General features: G+C 39.1%; 3 protein-coding genes and 1 long non-coding RNA gene across 8 annotated transcripts; 1 reads left to right on the top strand and 3 right to left on the bottom strand.

Annotated features, from left to right (window-relative positions):
- The first annotated feature begins 574 nt into the window (after positions 1-574).
- LOC131331283 (cytochrome P450 81Q32-like) lies at positions 575-3,428 on the top strand. The gene is made up of 2 exons (XM_058365169.1): positions 575-1,575; positions 2,694-3,428. Exons 1-2 carry the CDS (start codon positions 610-612, stop codon positions 3,306-3,308), a joined length of 1,581 nt encoding a protein of 526 aa, XP_058221152.1. The 5' UTR covers positions 575-609; the 3' UTR covers positions 3,309-3,428.
- A 1,127-nt stretch (positions 3,429-4,555) lies between these two features.
- Positions 4,556-5,067, bottom strand: LOC131331282 (uncharacterized). The gene is made up of 2 exons (XR_009201345.1): positions 4,879-5,067; positions 4,556-4,819 (listed from the first exon to the last, which is right to left on the bottom strand). It is a non-coding gene; the product is annotated as an uncharacterized LOC131331282 (long non-coding RNA).
- Positions 5,068-13,152: 8,085 nt separating this feature from the next.
- On the bottom strand, positions 13,153-15,391 carry LOC131331281 (uncharacterized). Of its 2 annotated transcripts, XM_058365168.1 has the most exons (3): positions 15,130-15,391; positions 13,831-14,859; positions 13,153-13,589 (listed from the first exon to the last, which is right to left on the bottom strand). In XM_058365168.1, the coding sequence occupies exons 2-3, from the start codon at positions 14,420-14,422 to the stop codon at positions 13,459-13,461; spliced, it is 723 nt and encodes a 240-aa protein (XP_058221151.1). In that variant the 5' UTR covers positions 14,423-14,859; positions 15,130-15,391; the 3' UTR covers positions 13,153-13,458. The 2 variants fall into 2 exon arrangements, with proteins under 2 accessions (XP_058221151.1, XP_058221150.1); XM_058365167.1 differs by lacking the exon at positions 13,153-13,589 and having other exon boundaries at positions 13,640-14,859; positions 15,130-15,360.
- Positions 15,392-18,764: 3,373 nt separating this feature from the next.
- On the bottom strand, positions 18,765-24,268 carry LOC131331279 (probable pre-mRNA-splicing factor ATP-dependent RNA helicase DEAH2). Of its 4 annotated transcripts, XM_058365164.1 has the most exons (7): positions 23,751-24,265; positions 22,491-22,693; positions 21,241-22,325; positions 20,696-20,821; positions 20,358-20,596; positions 20,114-20,232; positions 18,765-19,244 (listed from the first exon to the last, which is right to left on the bottom strand). In XM_058365164.1, exons 1-7 carry the CDS (start codon positions 24,033-24,035, stop codon positions 19,124-19,126), a joined length of 2,178 nt encoding a protein of 725 aa, XP_058221147.1. In that variant the 5' UTR covers positions 24,036-24,265; the 3' UTR covers positions 18,765-19,123. The 4 variants fall into 4 exon arrangements, 3 of the variants coding, with proteins under 3 accessions (XP_058221147.1, XP_058221148.1, XP_058221149.1); XR_009201344.1 differs by lacking the exons at positions 18,765-19,244; positions 20,114-20,232 and having other exon boundaries at positions 20,573-20,596; positions 20,696-20,925; positions 23,751-24,268; XM_058365165.1 differs by lacking the exons at positions 18,765-19,244; positions 20,114-20,232; positions 20,358-20,596 and having other exon boundaries at positions 20,697-20,935; positions 23,751-24,268.
- Positions 24,269-24,734: the final 466 nt, after the last annotated feature.

The raw sequence follows: 24,734 nt of genomic DNA, 5'->3' as shown, positions 1-24,734 counted from the left end.
GGCACCACGTAGTGTATCTGAACCGTCCATTTTGGTTTTGGACGGCTCGGATTTGAAGAGAAAAAAATAAGAGAGAAAGAGGAGAGAGAGTGGTGGGGTAAGAGGAGAGAAATAATTTTAATTTGGACCATTCAACAACCTTTTAAATGACCTAGATGCGTTGCTTGAGCATTAAGTGGGCACGGCCACGTGTTATCCATCCGCACCCCATCTAGATCGGTCAACCTTGCTTGCCCAAAACGATATATACAAAAAAAAAAAAAAAAAACCAATAACACAACTTTATGAGGAATTTTTGGAAACCGAGTGGGCACCACGTAGCGTATCTGAACCGTCTATTTTGGTTTTGGACGGTTCGGATTTGAAGAGAAAAAAATAAGAGAGAAAGAGGAGAGAGAGTGGTGGGGTAAGAGGAGAGAGATAATTTTAATTTGGACCATTCAACAACCTTTTAAACGACCTAGATGCGCTGCTTGAGCATTAAGTGGGCACGGCCACGTGTTATCCATCCGCACCCAAAAATTTCTCCAACTTCATAGTTGTTTTCGTTGACATTTTTGGAATTGGCCTCATCTTCCAAGCTTTTATAAGCCGCAACCATCTCCAATAATGCACCCAATCAAACGCACCACTTTCAGTCTTCATCTCTTCTATAGCATCATCATGGACCAAACCTGGCTCTACTTCATCTCTACAGCCTTGATTCTCTTCCTCTTCCTGCTAAAATTCCTGCAAAAACCATCCCCACGAAAAAATCCACCACCAACCCCCCCTTCCCTACCCGTAATCGGCCATCTCCATCTAATTAAAGAATCTATTCACAGAGAACTCGAAAACCTTTCCAAGAAATACGGCCCGATTCTCGCTCTCCGATTCGGGTCCCATCCGGTGCTCATCCTGTCCTCTCCGTCGGCAGTCGAAGAGTTGTTTTCCAAGAACGACCTCATTTTCGCAAATAGGCCGCGGTTTCTGGTCGGAGAACTCCTCAACTACAACTACACGACGCTGGGGGCTTCCTCGTACGGGGACCACTGGCGCAACCTCCGCCGCCTTACGGCGCTGGAAATCTTCTCCACGGCTAAACTGAACGCTTTTTTGGGTATCCGACAAGAAGAAGTCCGGTCGCTGTTGAAGACTCTGTTTCATGATTCGCCAAAGGGTTTTGTTAAGGTGGAAATGAAGTCGAGGCTTTCTGAGTTGTCGTTCAATATTATCATGCGGATGGTTGCAGGGAAACGATACTTTGGAGTTGGGGTGGAGAATTCTGAGGAGGCTAGGGAGTTTCGGTTTCTTATTAGGGATCTTTTCGAGTTAAGCGGGGCGTCGAATCCAGGAGATTTTGTGCCTTTTTTGAGGTGGATTGATTTCGGAAAAATGGAGAAGAGGATGTTGAGGGTTCAGAAGAAGATGGACGCATTTTTGCAGGGTTTGATCGAAGAGAAACGGCGTGAAGATGATGAGAAGGTTTTCGAACAAAAAGGAGGCAAAACTAAGTCAATGATCGATTCTATGCTAGGGTTACAAGACTCGGATCCTCATTACTACTCTGACGAAATAATCAAAGGCAATGTACTGGTACGTGAATCTCTACACGGAATATTATTACCAGAGAGAAATTTATATTCACGACTGAGCAATGAACAAGATTTTTGTGAATTCGTGCAAACGCAGTTGTCTGTTTTCTTAATTATTGATTGAGATTGCTTTTCAATTTTGACCGATGAAAGTTAATTTTTACCGGTCAAAATTGGTTCTCAATCGGTACAGACCAAAAACACTTATGAGATTAGGCTCTGTAAACATATTTTCACGGTATCCTCCATAAAAAAAGATATTCTCCTATTACTATTAGGCCCCGTTTCGGAACGTAGAATAAGTCCTTATTTTTTAAGAAGACAATTTCAAGCTCAAAAATAATGAGTTTATTAAAATTTAAAAATATGCAATATAGATCTTATTTGAAAGATCTCATCGAGGTCTTTTATACGGTACAAAAAAAATTAAAAAATTATTTTTTATTTACGCTATTTTTGAGTTTAAAAATATAAAATAAGTACTTATTTTTTAAAAATATATTCTGAAACGGAGCCTTATTTAAATTTCATTATCTTCTGTAGCTACTAGCTCCCCACCACCCACATGCACTTTTTTTTCAAATATGTCAGAGGGCCTTTAAAACCTGACTCTATTTTATTAGATATTTAAAGAAAGAATTGTAGTGTTAATGCAACATACCAGAGATGCTACATACACTGCCATTCATCCACTACACCATCTATTATATTTTTCGTGAGGCTCATCCTAGGTCCCAAAAAAATAAAAAAAAAAATTTCATAAATTTTAGAATAATATTTTATGGGGTTCTGTAAAAAATCAGCTACAACGAATATCGGTAAGTATTATTTCTTAATTTGTAGGGGCGAAACTGCTCAACTGTACAGTTTCGCCCCTACGAATTAAGAAATAATATTTATCGATATTTGTTAGAGCTGATTTTTTACAGGGCCCCATAATATATTATTTTAAAATTTATGAATATTTTTCTGTATTTTTTTGGGAACCTAGGTGAGTCTTACAAAAAATGTAGTGGATGGTGTAGTGGTTGGAGGTAGTGTACCTAGACTTATTGACAACATATAGGTATCTTTAACTGATAAATCTGAACCATGGTCATCATCATATATTGTGTGTAGACAATGTTAAGTGCGGGTTCCGACACATCGTCATCTACAATCGAGTGGGCCATGTCACTTCTGCTCAACAATCCCAAAGTTTTAGACAAAGCAAGAGCCGAACTAGACGCGGTAGTTGCTGAAAACCGTTTGGTAGATGAATCGGATCTCTCCAAGCTACCCTACCTCCAGAATATCATCAACGAGACCCTTCGATTATTTCCAGCAGCACCGCTTCTCGTGCCACACGAGTCATCCGATGACTGCACCATCGGAGGGTATGACGTGGCCTGTGGTACGATGTTGTTGGTAAATGCATGGGCCATTCACAGGGATCCAAAGGTGTGGGAGGACCCCATGAGTTTTAGGCCAGAGAGGTTTGAAGATGGGGAAAACCAAGCATATGGGTTGATACCATTTGGCGTTGGAAGGAGGAGTTGCCCTGGGGCGGGACTCGGCAATCGGGTGGTGGGGCTGGCTTTGGCGGCCTTGATTCAGTGCTTTGATTGGGTGAGGATTGGTGATGAGTTGGTGGACATGTCTGAAGGGCCAGGGCTCACCATGCCCAAGTCTAAGCCATTGGAGGGTCTGTGCCGACCACGAGAAATGATGGTTAATGTCCTCTCGGAGCTCTGAGAATGATGCTTTTTGTTGTTTTACTAGTACAATAATGTTGAAGACTGAACTTCTTTGATGTGTTTGTTAACTAAGGTGTTCAAGATTGTAATCTATATATATATTGTTGTTCACTGAGCATTTTGTGTTTCAATTAGGGCAATTTACATGTACGTACAGAAAATCCAAAGTAATTTTCACCGGGTCAGGTCAAAATCATAACAAAAATGCTACTTGCACAACCGTTGTGTTGATTGTGTACATAATATTATGACCGTCCAATTAATACACGCTTAAGGTAAGTCAAATTTTTATACCAAAAATAATTCTCCACCACTATTGTTGCTGATCAACTATCGACGTTTACCGTTGAGAACGTGCCAAATGTGACGAAACATGGTAACCCAGAGAGTCCATAATTGTTTCATGAGAAAGTCAGGCTTGAGTAGAAAAGTACTCCGTAAAAGATATACAGAGGTTGGGGTTTCAAAGGCCTAGACATCGTTGCTTTCAGAAATGCAAATCATGTGCTGAAATAGGCTAACCCTATCTTTTCAGATATAAAGGGTTATCTCTAAATAAAAGATCATGGTTGGTAGGAAGAAAGGAAGGTCGCTGAGGTAAGGGTCCTATAAAAAACAAAAGACATCTCCAAACCCACTAGGCAAATAACCCTTTTCCTAAAATAGATAGAAATGCATGTCCGCTCTCTAAAACTCCGTCGACACGCTCTGTAAAAGCACTACACGAAAAATTGCATTGGGTGACGAATGAAAATTATCACAAATTACATATTTTTCGTCACAAATGGTATGCGTGACGAAAAGAAATTTGTCGACTAAAGGTTGTCGAGGATTTCTACCTCGTGACGAAATTTATTTTTCGTCACCTATGGTGTCTTTTGACGACGAAAAATTTCGTCACGAAAAAATCACTTGGTGACGAAAATTTTTTGTCATGTATTATTCTTTTTGATGATATATTTCGTCACCATTCTAATAATTATGTCACCCATTTTCAATTTCGTCACTTATTGTGGCAGGTGATTGAACAATGTAAGTACATAGGTGACAAAAAAAAGTTTCGTCACCGAAGAAATTAATTAAAAATGATAATTGTGACAATATTTTGTCACCTCAAATGTGTATAGGAAGTAAAAGTGACAGAATAAATTGTCACTAACACTCTTCTTACAAGACAATATTATCCTATTCATTTTGGAATTCAATACTCAGCCAAACAAATGAATTATAAGTTACACCATAATAGCTAACATATTTTCATAAACCAATATAATCACGTGCCAAACTAGACATCCATTAACTACAAGAACTATGTATTCTACACCAAATGTCCATTCAACCATAGGATCTAAAGCATCAATGTTCCCATGACAAAAATATGAAAGGTAGACCATACCATATATGTTCATCATAGTTCGGTAGCATCATTAAAATGAAAAAGAAAACTCGGAACTTCAACCAAAAAAGAAGTCTTCATAGAAGCATGTATCCAAAAAAGAAGACTCGGAACTTCATCCAAAAAAGAAGTCTTCATAGAAGCATATATCCAAAAAAAAAAAGACTCAAACCTTCATCCAAAAAAGAAGTCTTCATAGAAACATATATCCAAACAAAAAGTCTTCATAGAAGAGCGTATATATACCATCTTCCCCGCTACCAATCTTATGCGTATTCAATCTGCACACATAAAAAGTAGGATAAAGTATTTTGGTTATGATGTTAACAGAACACAAAACATTATGGAAACTTAACAATCTGCACACCTTATGCGTATTCAATTTGCACACACAAAGTATTTTGGTTGTGTGTTGGGTGCGTTGTATCCATTAAAGGAGCATTGTATCCATTAAAGGTGTGTTGGTGTGAGTTGTGTCCTCTAAAGGTGTGGCGTGTGTGTGTGTGGATTTCATTACTGGTGTGTGTTGTGTGGGTGCCAAGTTAGTTGAAATGCAAAAAATAGCCAAAAACCATCAGCAAAGATCGGCCAAGCAATCTAAAAAATTAAGAGTGGCAAACATGAACAGCCAAAAACCACAATCACACCACTAGATGCAACAGCCGAAAGACAACAAACAGAGCAGCAGCCCCCCAACAACATAAAACTAGCAACAAAAATAAAAAAAACGCAGACCAAACATCACACAAACCAGCCACAAGACCCATACCAGAAAAGCCGAAAAACACACTCCTCTCTTCCCGCCACATAAGTCTATCCAACTAGAATAAAACCTTCAAGCTAACTCATCCACATCCAACTCCACACCCCACATCCCTCCGAAACCACCCACAACAATATCAATGAAAACGAAAAAACTCATCGCATTGGATGATTAATGTACAGTTCCAAATTTTTAAAGAGAGAAAAAGCCTCATACTCTTGTATAACTTGGTCATCTATTTATTTGTGAAGTGTATGTCTAATAGCCATGGTTGATTGATCCAATTGACTAGTCAGATTCTAAGCATAATTGTGCTATTATTGGCAATATTTGTGGGAGCCTTACCCATGCCCGTTTGGAAAATTAAGGCCCATAGTTATAGTCCTTCTGTACATAAGAATTTAGAATAATAAAAGGGTTGTTATAAGCTACAAAGTTATACACACCTAAGAAACTGTGTCCCCATATATATTGTAGGGGTTCGATTTAGGAGGAGGGACCTTGGCCTGAACTAGTACTTCTCTTCCGCTGCTCTGTTCCTCCGCCGCTAAACCTGCAACAAGTCACTAAGGCTGGAATAGCCTAGTGACCCTCCGACGATCAAGTTAGATATAAGGAGAGTTGTTTTTAGGTCTAGGGTTAGGGAAAGATGGCATACCTCTCAAAGATGAGTATCCCTTTGTATTTATAGACCTATGTTAACTTGGACTCCAAGCTAGTGCGTGGAGGTCACGCTTAGGTAACCGCCTCGGGTGACGTCATAGATGACGCACCGGATAAGACGGTTACGAAGCACATGGCCAGACCTGGCCTAGATGATTCCTTCCGCCACGTGTCACTCTTGGTCCCCTCTTGCTATGCAACATTCTTCCAAGTGGCTTTAACGGAATGCATGCTTCGGTATTTAACCGAAGCATAAACAGGAGACTCGATACCAACCGAGTAAACAGAAGGATATACACAGGCCCGTGCTGATATGAGGCCTCGGTTAATGGTGGTCCGGTTAGATTACCGAGGTCATTACCGAAGCCTCCACATATATCGTGTCCCCCACGTGTCCATATTGTGTCCCCACCGTAAAGAGGTGGAAACCCCTCTATTTTGGGACATCAGGACATGAAAGCCTTTTGGGTACCCTTATACAAAGAAAACAAATCAAAAGCAATTGGAGAGAGAGAGAGAGAGAGAGAGAGAGAGAGAGAGAGAGAGAGAGAGAGAGAGAGAGAGAGAGAGAGAGAGAGAGACAAGACATGGAAGTTGAACCAACAACCTGGAAGTGCAGCCGTCAGACCTCTATTTAGGTGTCCATTACTATTAGACTCAAGACGGCATTGTGTAACTAGACTATTTTAGTGTAACCATTGGTTAGTGTCATGCCATTGTATGCAAATCATTTCAGAGTCATGCAAACGGATTAGTTATGCTAAAATTTGTGTGGAAATAGACACATCTTTTGCTCTGGCCGACAGTTTTGACTTGACATTACCTTGTGGGGCTGTTTTTAACATCAGAGTGTGGTATCCTTGGAGACCATTACGATGTGAGTCCTCTAAGGTGTTTTGGTATAAGACTTGTCAGTCTAAGGCTGTTCCTATATATGAACTCTAAACCAAAGGTGTGGGTTGTAAAACCAACTGATGTTGCTCCTATTGTTGCTGAAGTTCTGTCATCTATAGTGAATGATGTGTTTGGCATTACTGCGTCGGCCTCTCCTATTTCTGTTTCTGTAGTTGGTGACAGGTCGGTTGAGAGGACTCCTACAGTTGTGGACATCAAGAAGAAGGCTAGGATTGGGATTGACGGGGCCGCTTCTCTTAAGGTGCTGGATTCTTTGGTGTCTTCTTCTGGTACCAAAGTTGTAAATAGTTTTTCTGTTTTGCAGAATTTAGAAAGTGGTGAGGATAAGCCAGACTCAGGGGCTGAGCCAATTACTTTGCCTACTGATGAGGAGTTTGCTAATGGGTTGAATCAGGAGCTGATCCTTCAGGTTTCTCCCCCTAAAAAGAAGGGAACGTGTCGCAGTAAGGGTGTTCAGATACCTGTGCAAGCAGTGGTTAAAGGTTCTATTGGTCCTCCTGGGGGGGGGGGGGGGGGGGGGGGGGGGGGGGGGGGATTGAGAAAGCGTCTTCCTCTTAAACATTCAAAGTCAGAGCTTTGAATATAAGGGGGCTTAATAATCCCCTTAAACAGCGAGAGGTTAAATCCCTTATCTTGTCTCATAAGTTGTCTATAATGGGAGTGGTAGAAACTAAAGTTAGATAAAGTAACATCTCTTCTACTGTCAAGTGTTATTTTCCTGCTCAGTGGCAAAGTGTTAATAATAGTTCTGGAGGCCCCGTTGAATAAATATGTGGAGCCAAGGATGGCTGAAGAATCTTTTCTGAAACAGAAGTCTAAAGTGAAATGGTTGGCTTTAGGAGACCAAAACTCTAAGTACTTTCACCAAAAAATCTGTTCCCATAGAGCTAGAAGTACAATTCTAAGTCTTACTGATTCTAGTGGTTGTTTGATTGATGATCCTAAAGCGGTGAAGTAGGAGATTTTGGGTTACTATGCTGGGTTATTAGGGACTATTTTCGATGGAAAAGTGGATGCTATGCCTACTCTTAATCTAGCCATTCAATCTAAGGTTCCAGTTCACTTTAGAGATCAGTTGATTGCTCCAGTTACAGAGGATGAGGCATAGTAGAAGTCTACAAAAAAAAAAAAGAAAAGAACATTACATCCAATGGGAAAATTAAATGAGCCCATAGCCATCAAAAACCAATCTTCCTGCACATAAGTGTACAATACACCACTACAAGGCGTGAATCAGCAGCAAGTTGGCCTAATTCTTGGCAACACTAGACCAATTTCGTATGAAACCTTGCCAGTAATGCATGACATCAATGTTGATCTTTAAAGCTAGCAGACTGAATTAGATATCAGCAGCATTATATTCCAGACAACGACTACAAATCAGCACCACACCTCTCACACTAAGAACATAGCAGCTAAGTTTTGACAGCAATAGCAGAAGACGCGTATAGGGGATCATCACAGGATCAAAATGATGGAAAATGACACAATATCTGGCCTCTTAGCCCTCCCACAATTGGGAGATGGAAAGAGGTATTTAGAGAGAACACATAACTTGCATCCATTCCTAACATCAGCACCACAACCAGTAGCCTACAATCAATTCTGCTCCTAAAACAGTCCTAAAAGATCCCTAAAGTAGCCTACAATCAGCACCAAAACCAGCCCCAAATCTGACCCCAAGCAAGCCCCATCTGCCCTTAAAAAAGCCCTACAAAAAAATCCTACAATCAACCCAAAATAAGCTCCGAAAATAACCCTAAAAAATCACCAAAACAGCCCCCAAGCAACCATAGCCCCACCCTTATCCCTCCTCTATTAACTACAATCATTTTTTATTGAATAAAAAAGTTAGCTCCATTAAAAAACTAGGGCATAAGTTATAAGGGTACAAGTATCAGAGAAATACTAAACAATCTCACTGTGTCAGCACACAAAAGGAACAAATTAGATAAAATAATCAAAAAATTCACATTACGAATAAACTAATCACGTATGGAAAATCTATATAGAAAACGTAGAATGGATTACAATGAGTTTACAAAGAAACTGAGGGAGGCTTATGGATAGAGGGGGAGTCCAATAGTTATAAAAGATTTAACAGATCTATGGGATTATAGATCTAGAGTTCAATGGGTCACCTAATAGAACGGGCTTCTTCACTCCACAATTCCTATGCATATGCAGAAACCTTTTGTCATCACTTCACCTGGCTTGGACAATGTCCCCCGAAACCCGAAAGCGAACAACTGTATTCTACCTATTTTAGACACTCAATTTCTTTCATGCTTTGCTATTTCTCCAAAGAAAAATTCGCAACCTAATCAACAAAGATCGAGGAGAGAGAGAGAGAGCGCGCTCACCTGAGTCGGGAAACTGATGATTGATGATGTAGATAATGAAATTGAAAACATACATCACAAGCACGCCAAGCAATGTATCCCCCAACAACATCTGCAACTGCTTGTATACCTTGACCAGGTCTTTCCAACGAAATATTAAGGCTTTATTGCTTTAGTAACAAGTACTTTACAATAACCTTCGCCTATCGGCTTTCCGTCTGATTCTGTTGTGCTGTCCATAGTAATCAAAATCCCTTCTACGTCAACTTTTGGAATACCAGAATTTTGAAAGTACGCTTATGTCCTAACCTATACAGAAAACCAAGCCGTTAAATATTCGCCAATGCACCAATCCATAAAGACTAATACTTTTGAAACTCCCAACTATTAGTATTTTTGTTTTTGATCGGCAAAGAGGAAACATATTGTAGAAAAAGAGAAGATACAAGAAAGAGAGAGATAGAGCACCATGGCCCACGGGTAAAGCTGATAAGAAATCAAGTCCAACCAAGAAAAAAACAAAACAAACATTCATGATCAGGCCTAAGTTAAGAGAACAATGCAAACAGAAACCAACAACACAGCAGCTATCAAAAGCAACAGAAAGCAGCAACAAGACAGCCCCAAACAGCATCAAAAGACTACAGCCACCAATAAAAATGAATAACAGGAGAAACATCACCACAACATTAGCAAAAACTCCCTCAGCAGCTTCAAAAAGCAGCAGCAATAGCAACAAAAAGAGCAGCAAAAAAATGCAATTCTCATGAAATACAATAGTGCCATTACAGTCTAAAATTTACTCATCAAATTAAAGGACCGTCACTTCAGGTTCTAGCTAGCATCACCATTCAACAATTAAGCACTAGTTTCAGCATTTATATAGAAGATACCTAGTCATTAGGTCTTAAAGAAATTGGCGTTGCCCTATGACTTTGCTCCAAAGGTATGTTGTCATCTCCGATAGACTCTCACAGTTCAATGTCTTACGTGTGGGGACTGCAATGATGGCAAAAAATTTTAATATAGTAGAACATAAACTCAAATACACTTAGAAAATTAGAGATTGCAACATTAAGTAGACCAAAAAGAAACTTGCTACGCTTAAGATTAAGGGAGATTAAGCCAGTAATAGATAACACCAAAAATCCGTGCATACAAGGAGTTTAGCTCAAAGGGGCAAGAAAGTGTTGCCAAAGAAGAACCTAAGAGATCATTATCACATCCCAAGAAACAACAACAAAAAAGATAACAGAATTGCTGCAAGTATACCATCAAGACAAATTGATATTCTCAGGGAGTAAAAAATTTAAAGCATTCAAGTCAATGTCTTACACATGAATTCCTCAATGAGGGCTATTGTGGTGGGGGCTGCTGTGAATGCAGTGATGGTATTTGTTGTGGTTTAATAGCAGCGATGATGGCTGTGACATAGGAACCTGAGACGATAACTTTGAAGGAGAGGCACCCGTGTTGCCTGTGCAAAAATTTTGTTGTGTAACATCTCCCTTATAGTCTGAGGACGACCAACCTTCCCCTTCCTCTGCAAGCATAGAAGTGGTTGTACAATAATAGGTTTTCATCATACAAAGGAAAAAAAAATGTATGGCAATGATTTACGAAATGGAATACATGACCATTTAAACAAGATGGAACATTCTTGCAATATAACACCAAATAAGTCTTTTATTGGAACCAAAATAGTTGTATAGACTAGTACACGTGTTACCTTAGTGTTGACAATCTCCAAAGTTGGCCAATCTTGTCTTTTACATCCATTAGGTGCTGGAAAGAAAGAATTGGAGCCATCATTGATGGTATAAGTAATCAAAATGGTGCCACTTTATATTCTCTGTAGAAGGAAATGAAAAAACTTATACAAAACCCAAAACAGCCTATTACTGAGGTTTAGAACATTGTCGAACCCTATCCATACCAGCTATACTAACCAAGGCAAATAAATCCTACCACAACCCTAGTTCCTCAATTGCACAAAAAACCCCAAATCTCTTCACCCTGCGAAATTCCAAACAATTGAAAAACCTAACTTCGATTTCTCTCAAAGAAAGAAAAGGTACCACTAACTTAGATTACTTGCAGCCATGGCCGCCGAAGATAGAGAAGGAACATCACCGTAACTGGAAATTCACCTTCGCCACCAGCAATATCTCCACATCACTACCTCAATCCCGAAACTAAAACCACAAATTTCGCAAACCCCTAATTTCGAAAAAAAACCAACCGCTGAAAGAACCCCGAACCCCTAATTTCGAAAAAACAAACCCTAAATAAACCACAGAGAGAGAGAGAGAGAGAGAGAGAGAGAGAGAGAGACCAGTAAAAGAGAGAGGAACCGGCGAGGAGGCGGAGATACCAGAGTTGCAGAGCAGATGCACAAAAGTCGATCGACGAGAAGACCTAGGAGAAATTTGGTTCTCTGTGTTGTGAGCGAGAGAGGGAAGGAAAAAGGGGGAAATTTAGATAACTTAAAACGACGTAGGTTTTTTGTTGTATTTTTGCGCGGGAGGGAGAAAAGTGGGGAATTTTGTCTATTATTTGCCACCGGATATTCCGTCACAATTAAGCTTGCTGTTGCCACGGGGTGAGCTTTGGGATAAACGCCCAAATTTTCTCCGCCCTTAAAAGTTAAAACCTGCCAAAAAAAAAATCCCCTCTTTATTTTTTTTAATTGTCTAAATTCCTTCTTTAAAATGGAAGACAAAAAAGAATTCGTCACCCAAAATATTTTCTTTTGTGAGGAATTATTTCGTTACGAAATGGTTGCAAGTATATGTGGAGGAAACGGATTAACAACGAAATTCATTTTTTCGTCACCTTATATTTTTTTGTCCACTCTTTTGCTGATAAAATTTATTTTTTCGTCACTGATTAACAGTTTTTGGTGACAAAATAAAACTTTGTCATCTTAAATTTTTCTGCCTTCTTAATTGGTGACGAAAAAATATTTTCGTCACAAAATAGGTATATTTGGAGACGAAAACTACTTTCCTCACTATCATTTCGTCACATATTCTCATTTCGGTCTTTCTATTGTCAGCCCAGTGGGTTGACAATAAACACACAAGAGAATAAGGAAAACACATATTTTTATATATTTTTTTTACACTTTTTAATACACATTCACACTTTTTATTGTCAATCCAGTGGGCTGATTTTAGATTTTTCCTTCTCATTTTTCTTGTAGTGAAGGCTAGAGACAATGTCTTTGGGCTCAAGTAGCTAGCGCGTGCTAGGAAAAAGGTACGGAATGTCCTTTACTAGGTACAAACTCTTTTCCTCGTTCTCTCAAATATATGCCTGAACATATAAGCCTGATAATTTGACGATAGTAATAAGGAATGATATAAAATTCCTTTAACTTCATAGCGATAAATTTAAAATAAGAAACTGATTTCCGCCCTCCACTTTTTATTGATTGCGCTCCACTTTGTTTATGAAGTTACTAGTAACTTCTAACTTCATGAACAAAGTGGAGCGTCACCGGTAAAAAATGAGGCGCGGAAATCAAAATCCTTAAAATATCCATAAAACTATACAATCTATTTTTTGGGACATATTTCAATGGCTATTTAGGTTGGACTATAAAAATATTGAATATATGAACCCTTAAGACATAGTCCGATACTCATAACCGCGTAAACAAATGGTCCCATAGCATTTTTTTTCCCTGTTAATCAGTGTTGAGGATCCTTGAAACCATGGCCTTGGGGGAAGAAAGGGAAAATAAAACTAACCACCAGTCGAAACGTCAAATGCAAGGTATAGATAAAACGTGAACATAAACATGAACTTGTACAAGTTAATAATCTGAATCTAGTTTAGCCAATATATACACAAATACAACAAGCAGTGGTCGCGTAATCCACTGAAAGGAGGGAAAGATTGAAAACTTCAGACTTGTACTGTTTTCCAGGCGGTCTAAATTTTGAAAAGCCTGTATTGCTGCACAGCTGCACCATCATGAAACAAACAGAGAAGCTCATAATGCTTTACTAATCAAACTGCATGCAATAAGTCTTCCAAGAAACCGAAGGATGCACTAGGGGAGTTAAGAACCCAGTCCACTTCCATTTGGGGAGGGGTTATCATAGAACTGGACCGAAATCAAACTGTTTGTAGCTAATGCTGGCTCGGGAGATCCCTGAAAGCTCACGCTCGGGCTACCTCCGGAGTAAAATCCTACAAATATTATCCGAACACCACAAACATAGGCAGTGTCAGCTTCCCCTATTCTCTTGTTTCGGTTAACTTGCTCTAAAGGAGTTACGTGCGGGAAAGGAAATTTCAGTGGAAGCAAAGAGAAAGAAAATGCAAAAGCTGCTCATAAATTGCAATATGTTCAGTAACATTGTCAGCAAAGTAACAAGAAACAATACACTGAAAGGAAACAGCACTATCAAACTCAAAATTGGCAATGTACCTTGATAGAGTATTACAAGGAAGAAGAGAACTGTGATGACCATGGCAGATAGGCTGCTGCTTAATGACGATGGCGATGAGGATGAGGGAGATGATGAGGATAGTGATGATGATAACGATTTGGTCTCCTTCATCTTCTTCATAGCCTTGAGGTGTTCACTCCTCGCACGCTTCTTCATGTTAATTGCAGAGATCTCCTTTACCAATTTCAGGTCTGCAACATCCAACGACGGACCTTTAGGAGGCCGTGGCGGCTTGGAAGCCTTTCTATAGTTTCGCTTTTTATGCTTCTCTTTCACTTTCTCCTCAAGGAGAGCCATATGCTCTTCATTCTCTTCTCCCCCTGATCTATTGCTGATTACCACTTCTACATTTTCAACTGCAACCTTGCTAGGTTCCCCCAAATTGCCGTATGCGTTAACACGATTGTCACCCCCAACAGCTCCATTAAAATGCAGCAAACCACTCGCAATACTAAGGACCAAATTCTTCTCTTTTCTATTTCCCGAAACAACGCTTTGGCTGGTGCCCTCTTCAGTAGTCAACCGACCACTCTCAAGATCAATGAAAAGTTCTGAGGTGATATTGTCCATGAACCGAAATCTGATATTCAGCTCTATCCAAATCTTTACAAACCACACTAGCAAATCACTTTCGAAGGAACCCGTTTTGATATTTACAGTCGATATGTCACGAATTACCCCTACATGGTAAATTAAGTTCGGTCCAGATAAACCTCAAGATGAATATTACGAGGGAAGTAACCCTGCATTTTTGCTCTTCTTTCTAAAATGACCAGGCCTGATCAAAGTTTTCGAAGAGGCAGCAATCCAACTTCAATCGAAAATTCTGCAAAAAAGGGTCTTCAACTGCACACCTCAATTATTTCATGAATGGCCCCGCAAACTCAATCCATTCTTAACCATATTCCTTCCCCATGTCAAATTATCCCCCAATTGACCAGAAACAATCACAAATGAGAATCACACGCAGTTTCAATCAAAACTCGGGGCGCCCGATTCTTTGTTTCCTGTAATTACATGGAGGCGATCACCAAAAGGAAATTGGATAATGAAATAGTACAGCTAATTAATTCATCTTCAACATAAATAATTGGCGATGAAATTCCTAGTTTTTTGGGGGGTATATTGTGGAATTACTAGTCGCACACATGCAATGGTAATGAAAAAAATAATAATCTACGCTTAGCCAAAAAAACCTAGACTTTGATCAGGTCAAATGCAGCTTCATGGAAACCACCTATAACCGAAAGTGGGAAGTCAAAGGAATGTCAACGTACCCTTTTCGAGGGGAATGAAGAACCCTAGATCAGACGGCGGATGATTTGGCGTTGCCGGCCGCAAACGGAGAAATTTTGGGCGGAGATGTAGAGGTAGAGGAAGGAGTGGGGAGCGATAAACAAGGATTGTACAGAGACTTATTAGGAGTATTTAGTTGATAATTATCCTCCCTCTCTCTCTCTCTCTCTCTCTCTCTAGAATGGTGACAGGTTTTCCTCCTCTCGTTTGGGTCTGCCGCCTGTTTATTTCCATTCCTTTTTTTCTTTCTTTCTTTTTTTTTTCGGCTAACGGCTACATTTTTCGGATCCCGGGTGCACTTGGCATTATCCCAACCGTTCATCTCAGTAATCAATGATAACAAAGATTCTTCCTGAAAAGAGTAGTCTTTCTCCTGAAAGGTCTTTTTTTAATTCGGACCATATAAAATAGGAAAAATGAACTTTTGAAAGATTGTCTTACGGTCCGTAGTGCATGGGTGCAAAGTGCCCGATTCCCATTTTTGCAGCTTGGTCCTAAAATTAGTTAATTAAGGTTCTGAAAATGCGACAGTTTTTACCGTTTCAATTCAATTTTTATATTATAATAATAGATTTAAACCAATTCTGAAATTCAACATGTACATAAGGTTTCTTGCAATCTCAACCCCTTTAAGCCATGATTTTGATTTATGTGAATGCCAGTGTAATTTTGATAATTTTCATAACTAGTTATTCATGAAAACTAAAGGGTACACATAGCATTTTTTCCCCTGGTTTTCATAACTAGAAACTTCATTTATTTATGCTCTGTTTGAAAAAGTTTTTATTTTTATTTTTTATTTTCAATTTTTTTGAAACAGGCACCATAAATATGTTTGCATTATTGTTTTGTTCATAAAGTACATAATCAATTCCACTAGTTTACGAAAATTCTAGAAATACAAAAATTGCATTTTCATTTGTTTTGAAAATACTTTCAGCAGCACAAAAAATAAATAACAAAAACTATTATGGTCACTTAACATGTTTTTTTTTAATTTATTTATTTGAAGAAATTAAATAGGCATCCTGTTTGGAGAACTTATTTAGGTGTCCATCCTGGCGAGTTTGAATACTTATGTTTCGATCCTCAAATTGTCAAATTGCCCTATTATACCCTTGTTTATACATTAATATATTAATATATATTTTTATGGGATATACCAGATTTTTAATCCCACAATTATAGGGATTATGCAAATCTCTCTCTCTCTAATCCCGCATATCTTCTCTCTCTCGTCCCCCATTCCATTCACCTAACACAACGTGCTCCATTCAATTTCATCAGCGACAACCACCATGAAATTCCTCCTCATTCTATTCTACCTGATACAAACCCAACTCTCCTTTCCTTCTCCCACTTCACGTTACTATGGTGGCCAAAGGAGAGAGAGAGAGAGAGAGAGAGGAATACTGGGTTTTGACTACGGAATAGTGCAGGCACCATTAGTAATCAGTCTAATCCCTTTTGAAAGAGGCTCCGTTCCCTTTTTTTCGGTCAACCCCATAACCCCTGACTTTCCCAACATTCTCCCACTTTTCCCCCTATTCCCACAATCTCCCAGTTGAATTACAAATCCCTAGAAAACAAAACAATCAGTCCTTAATTTGTGTAACCCGCTCCACTTGATTTTGATCGGCCAAAGCCAACATCTCATCTGGCCTCCGCCTCTGCCCCTGGTTCTCTAACAGGCCGTGGATGGCCCACGCCACTAGAGCGATCCAGTGCTCCTGATCATGTGACTCTCCATCCGCGGAATCATTTAGCCGTGGGTTTCGGTCAGGTGTTTTTTCATGCTGATTTTGTTTGTGAGGAAATTTTTTTTTTTTTTTTGCGTAAACGTGAGGAAATAATTTTGTCATTATTTCGGAATGCGTGTTTCGAGTTCTCCGAATTTTGTCATTATTTTTGTTTAGTGTATTGTAGTTTCATGGACACAATTTTACGATACATATTCATGATCATTTTTGTTTCATGGTGATTCATAAATTTTTCGATTTTTGTCATGTTTGTGAATTGATAATAATTTGTTCATCTAGCTCGATTGAAACCTACACTTCTCAAAACTTGTCATATTTTTTGATTTTTGTCATATTTTTTATTTGATCATGTTTTGTTCATCTACTTCAATCGAAACCTACACTTCTCGAAATTTGCCATGCTTTCCAATTTTGTCATGTTTTTTAATTGATATTTTTTGTTCATCTAACTCGATCAGGTTTTGCCATGTTTTGTAAATTAATCATGCTATGTTTTTCGGCTTACACATTCATTTTTCTAAAAGTCGTGTTTTCTTTTTAGATTTTAGGGGAATGAAATATGGGAGAGAAGATTAGGAGAGAGGAAAAAAATTCAAAAGATTAGGTGAGAGAAATATTTGAAAAAGGAGAGAGAATTGGGATAATTAGAAAAAATAAAAAAAGAGAAAGATTTGAAAAATTAGGAGAAAGAAAAGGGTAGTTTAGGATTTAATTGAATTTGAGGATGGAAAGATAAATATTTAAACACATTAGGATGAACACCTAAATAAGTATGGTGAAAAGGATGGCTAATTAAATTCCCCTTTATTTTTTAATAAATAAACAAAAACTCATTACTTATTTTTTATAAACGAAAAACAAAAAAGTTTGCAACTTTACCAAACAGAGTCTTAGTGTGCCCATTTATTTATGTTCACAGCCTCATAAAAGGAGGGTAACAACCATCTTAGCTGTCCTACCATCTAATATAGATACCTACCCCACAAACAGCACCATGCGCAGGCTTCTTTTGAGGCCATCCTTCATTTTCGTGATGGAGAAGCCAAAAAAACTCATGCTCGTGACCATTCAAATCTGAGTTAGAAAGAGTCGATTCTCCTAATCTTTTGTACATAATTTTTAATAGAAAATTTCGTATTAGACTTTAGAACAAGAAGGAGAAAATGGGACTTACATTGCAGAATCTTTTGGTGGGGTTTAAGAGAGGCAGACAGCAATTGTCAAATGTCAGTTGTCTTTGTTTGTTGCTAATCGCTAGTCTTGTGCTGTTTGTATTTCCCTCTTGGTTGAAAGGTCAGTTCGACTCCCTGCTAGGCCCCCAGTCATTCACGTTTGTTTCTCAGCTGGTCGCTGGAAGGAAATGTATCACACTTTTGAACAAGCAATCGACTTTCTGGATAGCTTGTGTTCATATTGGGACGAGGATGCCCCATGCCATTTCCCTCCCCTGTTTTAGAAATACAATGCCCGGTTACTCACTTTCTATGACTGATTCACTCATCATCTATCAACTTTATTAGTAGCTGGTTTGATGACGACTGGTTACTCGCTTTCTTTGACTGATTCACTCATCATCTATCAACTTTATTAGTAGCTGGTTTGATGACGATGATACCCAGAACCCTGCAGTACAGCAGAGAGGAGTTGGAACATGCGAGTCTGGTCGGTGGCTGGCTCAGAAATTTTGTTCAGTTTGTCGTTCAGCAAGTCATCCACCATTTCATTCACAGTGACGGGTTTAAATTGATTCCCTTCACTCTTTTTTCATTACCATTGCATTACCGTGGATAAAATCAACTTGGATTATATCAAGATCGAACTCAAAACATGGGCACCTTCTATTGTGTATTTGAATGTAAGGGAAAAAAAAATCCCATCTTTTGTTTTATCAATTTTTGGGAAGAAAACGACAAGGGAGCGTACACTAAATGCAGAAAGGCTATTTGAAACCATGATCCCAACCAAAACTACAAGTTAGAGAAAACTAACTGTAAATAACAAGAAATCATTGACTAACTCCAACAAAAATTAGGAGAGATCACATGGCTTCCTACAGCTCTGATTTATAACTCGAAAAATCTACTTCAAATAACGGTAAGGCTCCACTGAAACGAAAGAAACCTAAGCAAATACAGAACAGAAAATACACTTTCCAGTAAAATCCCCAGGGACACGTCGCCAAAGGGAGCAAAAACACGAAAAGATTGCTTTACTTTTAGTTTTTGCTCTCTTCCCTCTCCGTTTCCCGTTTCTTGTAAAGCTTCTCAAGAACACGCTTCGCCTCACATTGCGGAAAGTTTTCAAGATCGAAGTAGCGCGGTGCTATATCAAGTATCCTGAACCAACACAAAAACCACAGAAGGTTGAATAGAAGTGGAAAGTTATGTAGGACTACAATTCATGATCAATCAGGATAGCAATAAAAACTGTTGTTAATCTGTCTAGATTCCCTTATTACATCAAGACTCTTGGTAAAAAAAATCAACTGCCAGGTCCAAATTTCATAAATACTAAACAAAACATAAGGTTGAAATTGAAGGCATGTATGGTATTTTTTCATTTTGGTATCTTGTCCTATAGTTGAGAATACACAAAAAACCTTGTTTGGGGAACAATTTTTTAGACTTGTTTTTGGAAGACTTAACTAAGAACCGCCCCTTGTTTTTAGGGGGAAAAAACACCTAAAAGATAATTACAAAATCAAAAAACTATATCAGCTAAAAATTGAATACTGCATGGAAAAGACAAAAGAGGTGATTTTATTTTAGAAAATAGTTCTTGAGAATCGTTCTACAATACTGAACTTTAAAAAGACAACCAACGGGGCCTGGATTGGGAACAGAAAAAATTGTGAGATCCAGAACCATCTAACCAGCAGTCAAAAAGAAAAGGGGAGAGTGGGGTAGAAGTAACCAAGAGGTCGTTTGTGAAGGGCAGAAACCAAGTTAGAGGGGGTAATGTTCCTGTCTATGACAAGCCTTAGACTACCAACGTCGAGTTTTCATTTATTCACTGGCAGAAAAACATGTGACGACATTAAGATAGAAGCACAGTAGTATAAAATCCAAGAAGCTTTTTGGAAGAACAGAACAGCTAAGAAGAGCTTTATAAAGAAATAATAGAGATACTGAAATGCATCATACGCTACTGACATCTATAATTGATTAGCAAAGAGTAGTATTGTACACAAGAAAGTGAGACTAACCATTCACCATGAACATCTGTGACGGTGCGGATGAAATTCCTACTTGTCAAGACAAACTCATTGTAGATAACCCACTCTGGCTTACGATTCAGGCAATTCGAAGGGTGCAAGTGCACCACCTGCGCATGGCACAATGTAGCATTTGATTGTCAATGTGGATCCTATGATAAATGGTCCTCCTCCCTCGTGAGACAAGTATACCATTTCCTAGACGTAGAAACAGGAGATGAATCATCATCATTACCTGCTTGTCCTTCACAGTCAAATAGTGTCCAGTGCGCTCCAGATGAGCCACCTGCATGAAATATCCAGCTAGCATAGCTTTTCTGATGTTGATATAGTAATCACAACTGTTGAAATCCGTGCTGCATAGCTTGAGGTTGTATCTAACCATGATCCGAACTAACTGTTCTCTCACATTATCAGCAGCTTTCATTGCCCTAGAGTTGATAAAGTTCTCGTAACACCAAGATGGATCCTCATCTAAAACCCATATGCATATGGAAGATTAGCAACATAAACAGCATTGATAATAGCCTCAGTGATTCTTAAAGCAAAAGGAGCACAATTTAATATACTCACTATTTTCCTTGAACGCATGATATACATTCAAGAGTGTGAGGTGATCCCCATCAATGTGCGCAAAGTTAGCTTTTGCCTGATCTGCAGCTTTTTGAGCCTCCCTAGGCCGGAGAAAGCAATTGGGTACTAAACACAAAATTGGGTTATCACAGAGGAGGCCCACGGTAGGTCAGCAGATGCATAGAGGCGAGACGACATCATTTGCTTCATGAGAAGAGAATACTGAAAAACTGCAACTATCTGCATCAGCAGTAACTTAGATATTCTATGGTGCATGCCGACATGAAACCATGAACAAGACAGTTGCTGATGGCAACCTATGTGGACATGCATACATTTAACTGCATGCAGACGTACACACACGTATACAAAACTACAATTAAATATATAATATCTATGTGCAGTCGTGCACATACAAATACTAGGAAGACAGGCATGCATTCTTAGAGAAAGCAGCAGCATTCTCAGCCCATTATTGTACTTCCACTTAGACATGCAATTAGACTCAAGACACAAAACAGAGAGAACAATATAATGACACTTACTTGAAAGCATGGCCGATATAGACAGAATCTCATTTGAACAATTAAATTCAGGGCTGACAACAAGCATCTTTGCCATCTGAGGATCTAAGGGAAATTCACTCATTATCTCACCCAGTTTGGTCAAGTTTCCGTCATCATCTAATGCTCCCAAGTAATTCAAAACCTCTAAAGCTCTCATCAATGTCTCTGGAGCAGGGGGGTCCATGAAATCAAAATGGACCAGATCATCAATCCCTAGTTTCTTCAAGGTGAGAACTGTGTTTGCAAGGTTTGATCGCAGAATTTCTGGGTAGGTCTGCGGTTGAAGATCATTATTAAAGCTTTTCTCAGTGTAGAGTCTAAAACATTTGCCTGGCTGCGTTCTTCCAGCACGCCCTGATCTTTGGTGAGCACTAGCCTTTGATATCGGGGAGACCAATAAAGATTCCACACGTATTCGAGGGTTGTAAACTTTTTGTTTAGAAAACCCAGGGTCTATTACATAAACAATGCCATCAATGGTCAAAGAGGTTTCTGCAACGTTTGTTGACACTACAATCTTCCTCCCAGGAGGACCGCCCACAATTACGGGGGAAGGAGCAGGATCAAATATCTTCTGCTGCATAGCTGGAGGAAGTGTAGAATACAGCGGCACCACCTTCACAGGCCCGTACACATCACCAGCATTTGCAACTTGTTTTGATATTTTCTTACATGCATCTTCTATCTCCTCCTCTCCAGTAAGAAATACAAGTATGTCACCAGGTGGTTCACACATGTGTATCTGCATAATTGTGCGAATGGCTGCCTCAAGGTAGTCTCTTTCAGGCTCTTCAGTGTAAAAAATCTCCACAGGATGAAGCCTTCCTGGTACTTTCATTAAAGGTGCACCACAGAAATAACCCTGGAACTTTTCAGCCTCAAGAGTAGCACTCATAACTACTAGTTTCAAATCGGGTCTATTTTTTAGTACTTCCTTCAAAAGCCCAAATAAAACATCCGTTGCCAAAGTTCTTTCATGAGCCTCATCAAGAATTATCACTTTGTAACGTTCCAAAAGTGGATCTGCCATGGCTTCTCTTAAAAGCATACCATCTGTTAAATATCTGTTATGCAAAAGGACAAGCACAAGAATTATCACAGCAAGATTAAGCAAGAGAAAGCAACAAGATCAAGACACCCATACCATGTATTGCTATTAAGTATTAACTAATAACCCACACAAATGACCAACATAAGTGAGAAATAATCTATTAGATGAATGAATTTACTTCAAAACCGTTCTCGAACTACTGCAGTCTTCAAAACGGATGCTATAACCAACTTCTTCCCCAATATTCACATCCATCTCTTCCGCAACCCGACGCGAAACAGACATTGCAGCAACCCTGCGAGGTTGGGTGCAAGCAACCATGAATTTCCTGTGCTTATCTGGAATCTCTAGTTCAACAGCTTCCAGAACAAACTGAGGAATCTGTACAAAAGGTGAAGCAACAGTTAGATTCTGCCATTCTGGGTCAAAGCAATAAGTATTTCCATTCCACCATAAATGATTTCTATTCCACCATGCAAATAATAATTCCAGTTTTGCCTTGATAAGATCATTCCATATTTGCATAAACTTGAATAAAATATCTTCTCAAATTTTGCTTCGAAATGCAATTAAAGTGGTAAGTCCATGCGCCGCGATGGCTACTTGCTAGGAGATAGTATCTATTTTCTCAGCAAACAGACCTGAAAGTTAACATGTTCCAACAAGGAATAAACTTTAAAGCACCAGAAAACCGAATTAGAAACCCTAAAACATGTCCAACTTGAAGTCCTTAGGTTCTCATCCCCAAGAAACTACTGACAAGGTATTCTATTAAGTACAACATCCTACAAGCTTCTTGAAAGGAACTGTCCGCCAAAGTTCAAAACTATACTGGCTTAAACAGGGTAAAAGTAATTGTACCATAGTACTCTACCGACATATATAATCAGACTACAAATGTTCCAAGTAGCTAAGTAAAACTTCCAAACACGATTAATACAGACTAATATCATACCCACAACCTGAAAAAGAAAACTGGCTTTCAAGATATAGAACAAAAATTAGGTATGCAAAGTATATAATCACATTCCATCATCACAAAACCACCAAGGGGTTGGCCAGGTGGTCAAGGCCTCGGACTTAGGGTTTGCTCCCTCCTTTTTCTCAGGTTCGAAACTTATTAGTTGCTATCAATTCCTTTGGGGCCCGTCCATACAAAGATTTTCTATGCCTTTAATTGGGACCCCCGCAAGTGGGCAGTGAGAATGGTTCCCAATATAAGTTAAGATGCAGGTGAGCTGGCCCGAACACCTCAATTATCAAACTACGTATTCCATCGTCACAAACAACCACACATATAACAAACAACTAAACCACTAAACAAGATCATTAGTGTAACCACTTCAACTTTCTTTCTCCTGCCTCAAATATTTTCTGGGCAACCAAACAAATTAACTAATTGGCTGACTTTCGCTCCAAGAAATTTGCAAAGACTGACCTGAGTAGTTTTACCACTGCCAGTTTCACCAACTAAAATTAGGGTTTGATTAGCCTTCAACGCTTGCAAGAACTCCACCTTCTGGTGCCAAACGGGGAGCGTCTTCCTCTTCTCCAATATCTCGAGATACCTCTTCGAATATGGCCGCCCGTTCCACCGGTTCACCAGCGGATTGGTGCCATTCCCGTGAACTGCGAATCTGTTGGTTTTCGCGAGCTTTGCCGACACACAGGTATCGTCCACCACGTCGAACAAGCTGACCTTCCTCTTCCTTTCCATGCCCATCGAAAAACCTTACTAAACCCTTACAAAATTCGTAGGGGTTCTGGGTTTTCACCTGAAAATAAACCGAAACCCTAGAGAGAGAATAGGAGAAACGATGCGGCGTAACTAGAGAGAAGAAGAAGAGAACTTTCTCGAATTACGGACGAGTCCCTGATTTTCGATTCAAATTATTCCCCAAAAAACTTGGACAAATCCGTTATCCGCGGGACTTTGTTTCGCGCGGCTTCTGAAAGTTCATATGGTAGTTAGAGCATCTCCGATCCAACGCCTCCAAATCCCTATTTGAGATGATCAAATTAATTTATTTTATTTGAAAATTAGATTTAAAGAATTGTACTATTTATCTCAATTCCAACCCAACACTCTATTTCTCAACTCCAACACATATTTGGAGGAGATCCTTTATTTTTTTCTTCATCCTCTATATTTAGATAATCAAAGTTTATCCTCCCAAATGGAGGAAAGTTTTAGAGGATGGGTTGGAGAATGTTTTTCCTCCAAAATGAAGAAATGAAGTATGGGTTGGAGATGCTCTTAGAGCATCTCTAATCCACATCTATTTCTCCAAAATAGAGGATGGATGTGACACATTGAGGGGAGATTTTATAATTTATTCTCTTTTTTCTTCACTTTTTGTAATTTTTGGGAGAATTTTTGAGGGATCCACCGTCCTTTTTAGAGTTTGGTCCTCTAAAAGTA

This window comes from Rhododendron vialii, chromosome 6a (genome assembly GCF_030253575.1).
Source record: "Rhododendron vialii isolate Sample 1 chromosome 6a, ASM3025357v1".
Lineage (NCBI taxonomy): Eukaryota > Viridiplantae > Streptophyta > Magnoliopsida > Ericales > Ericaceae > Rhododendron > Rhododendron vialii.
Note: the sequence above shows the minus strand (reverse complement) of the source record. Positions and strands in the feature narration are given on the sequence as shown.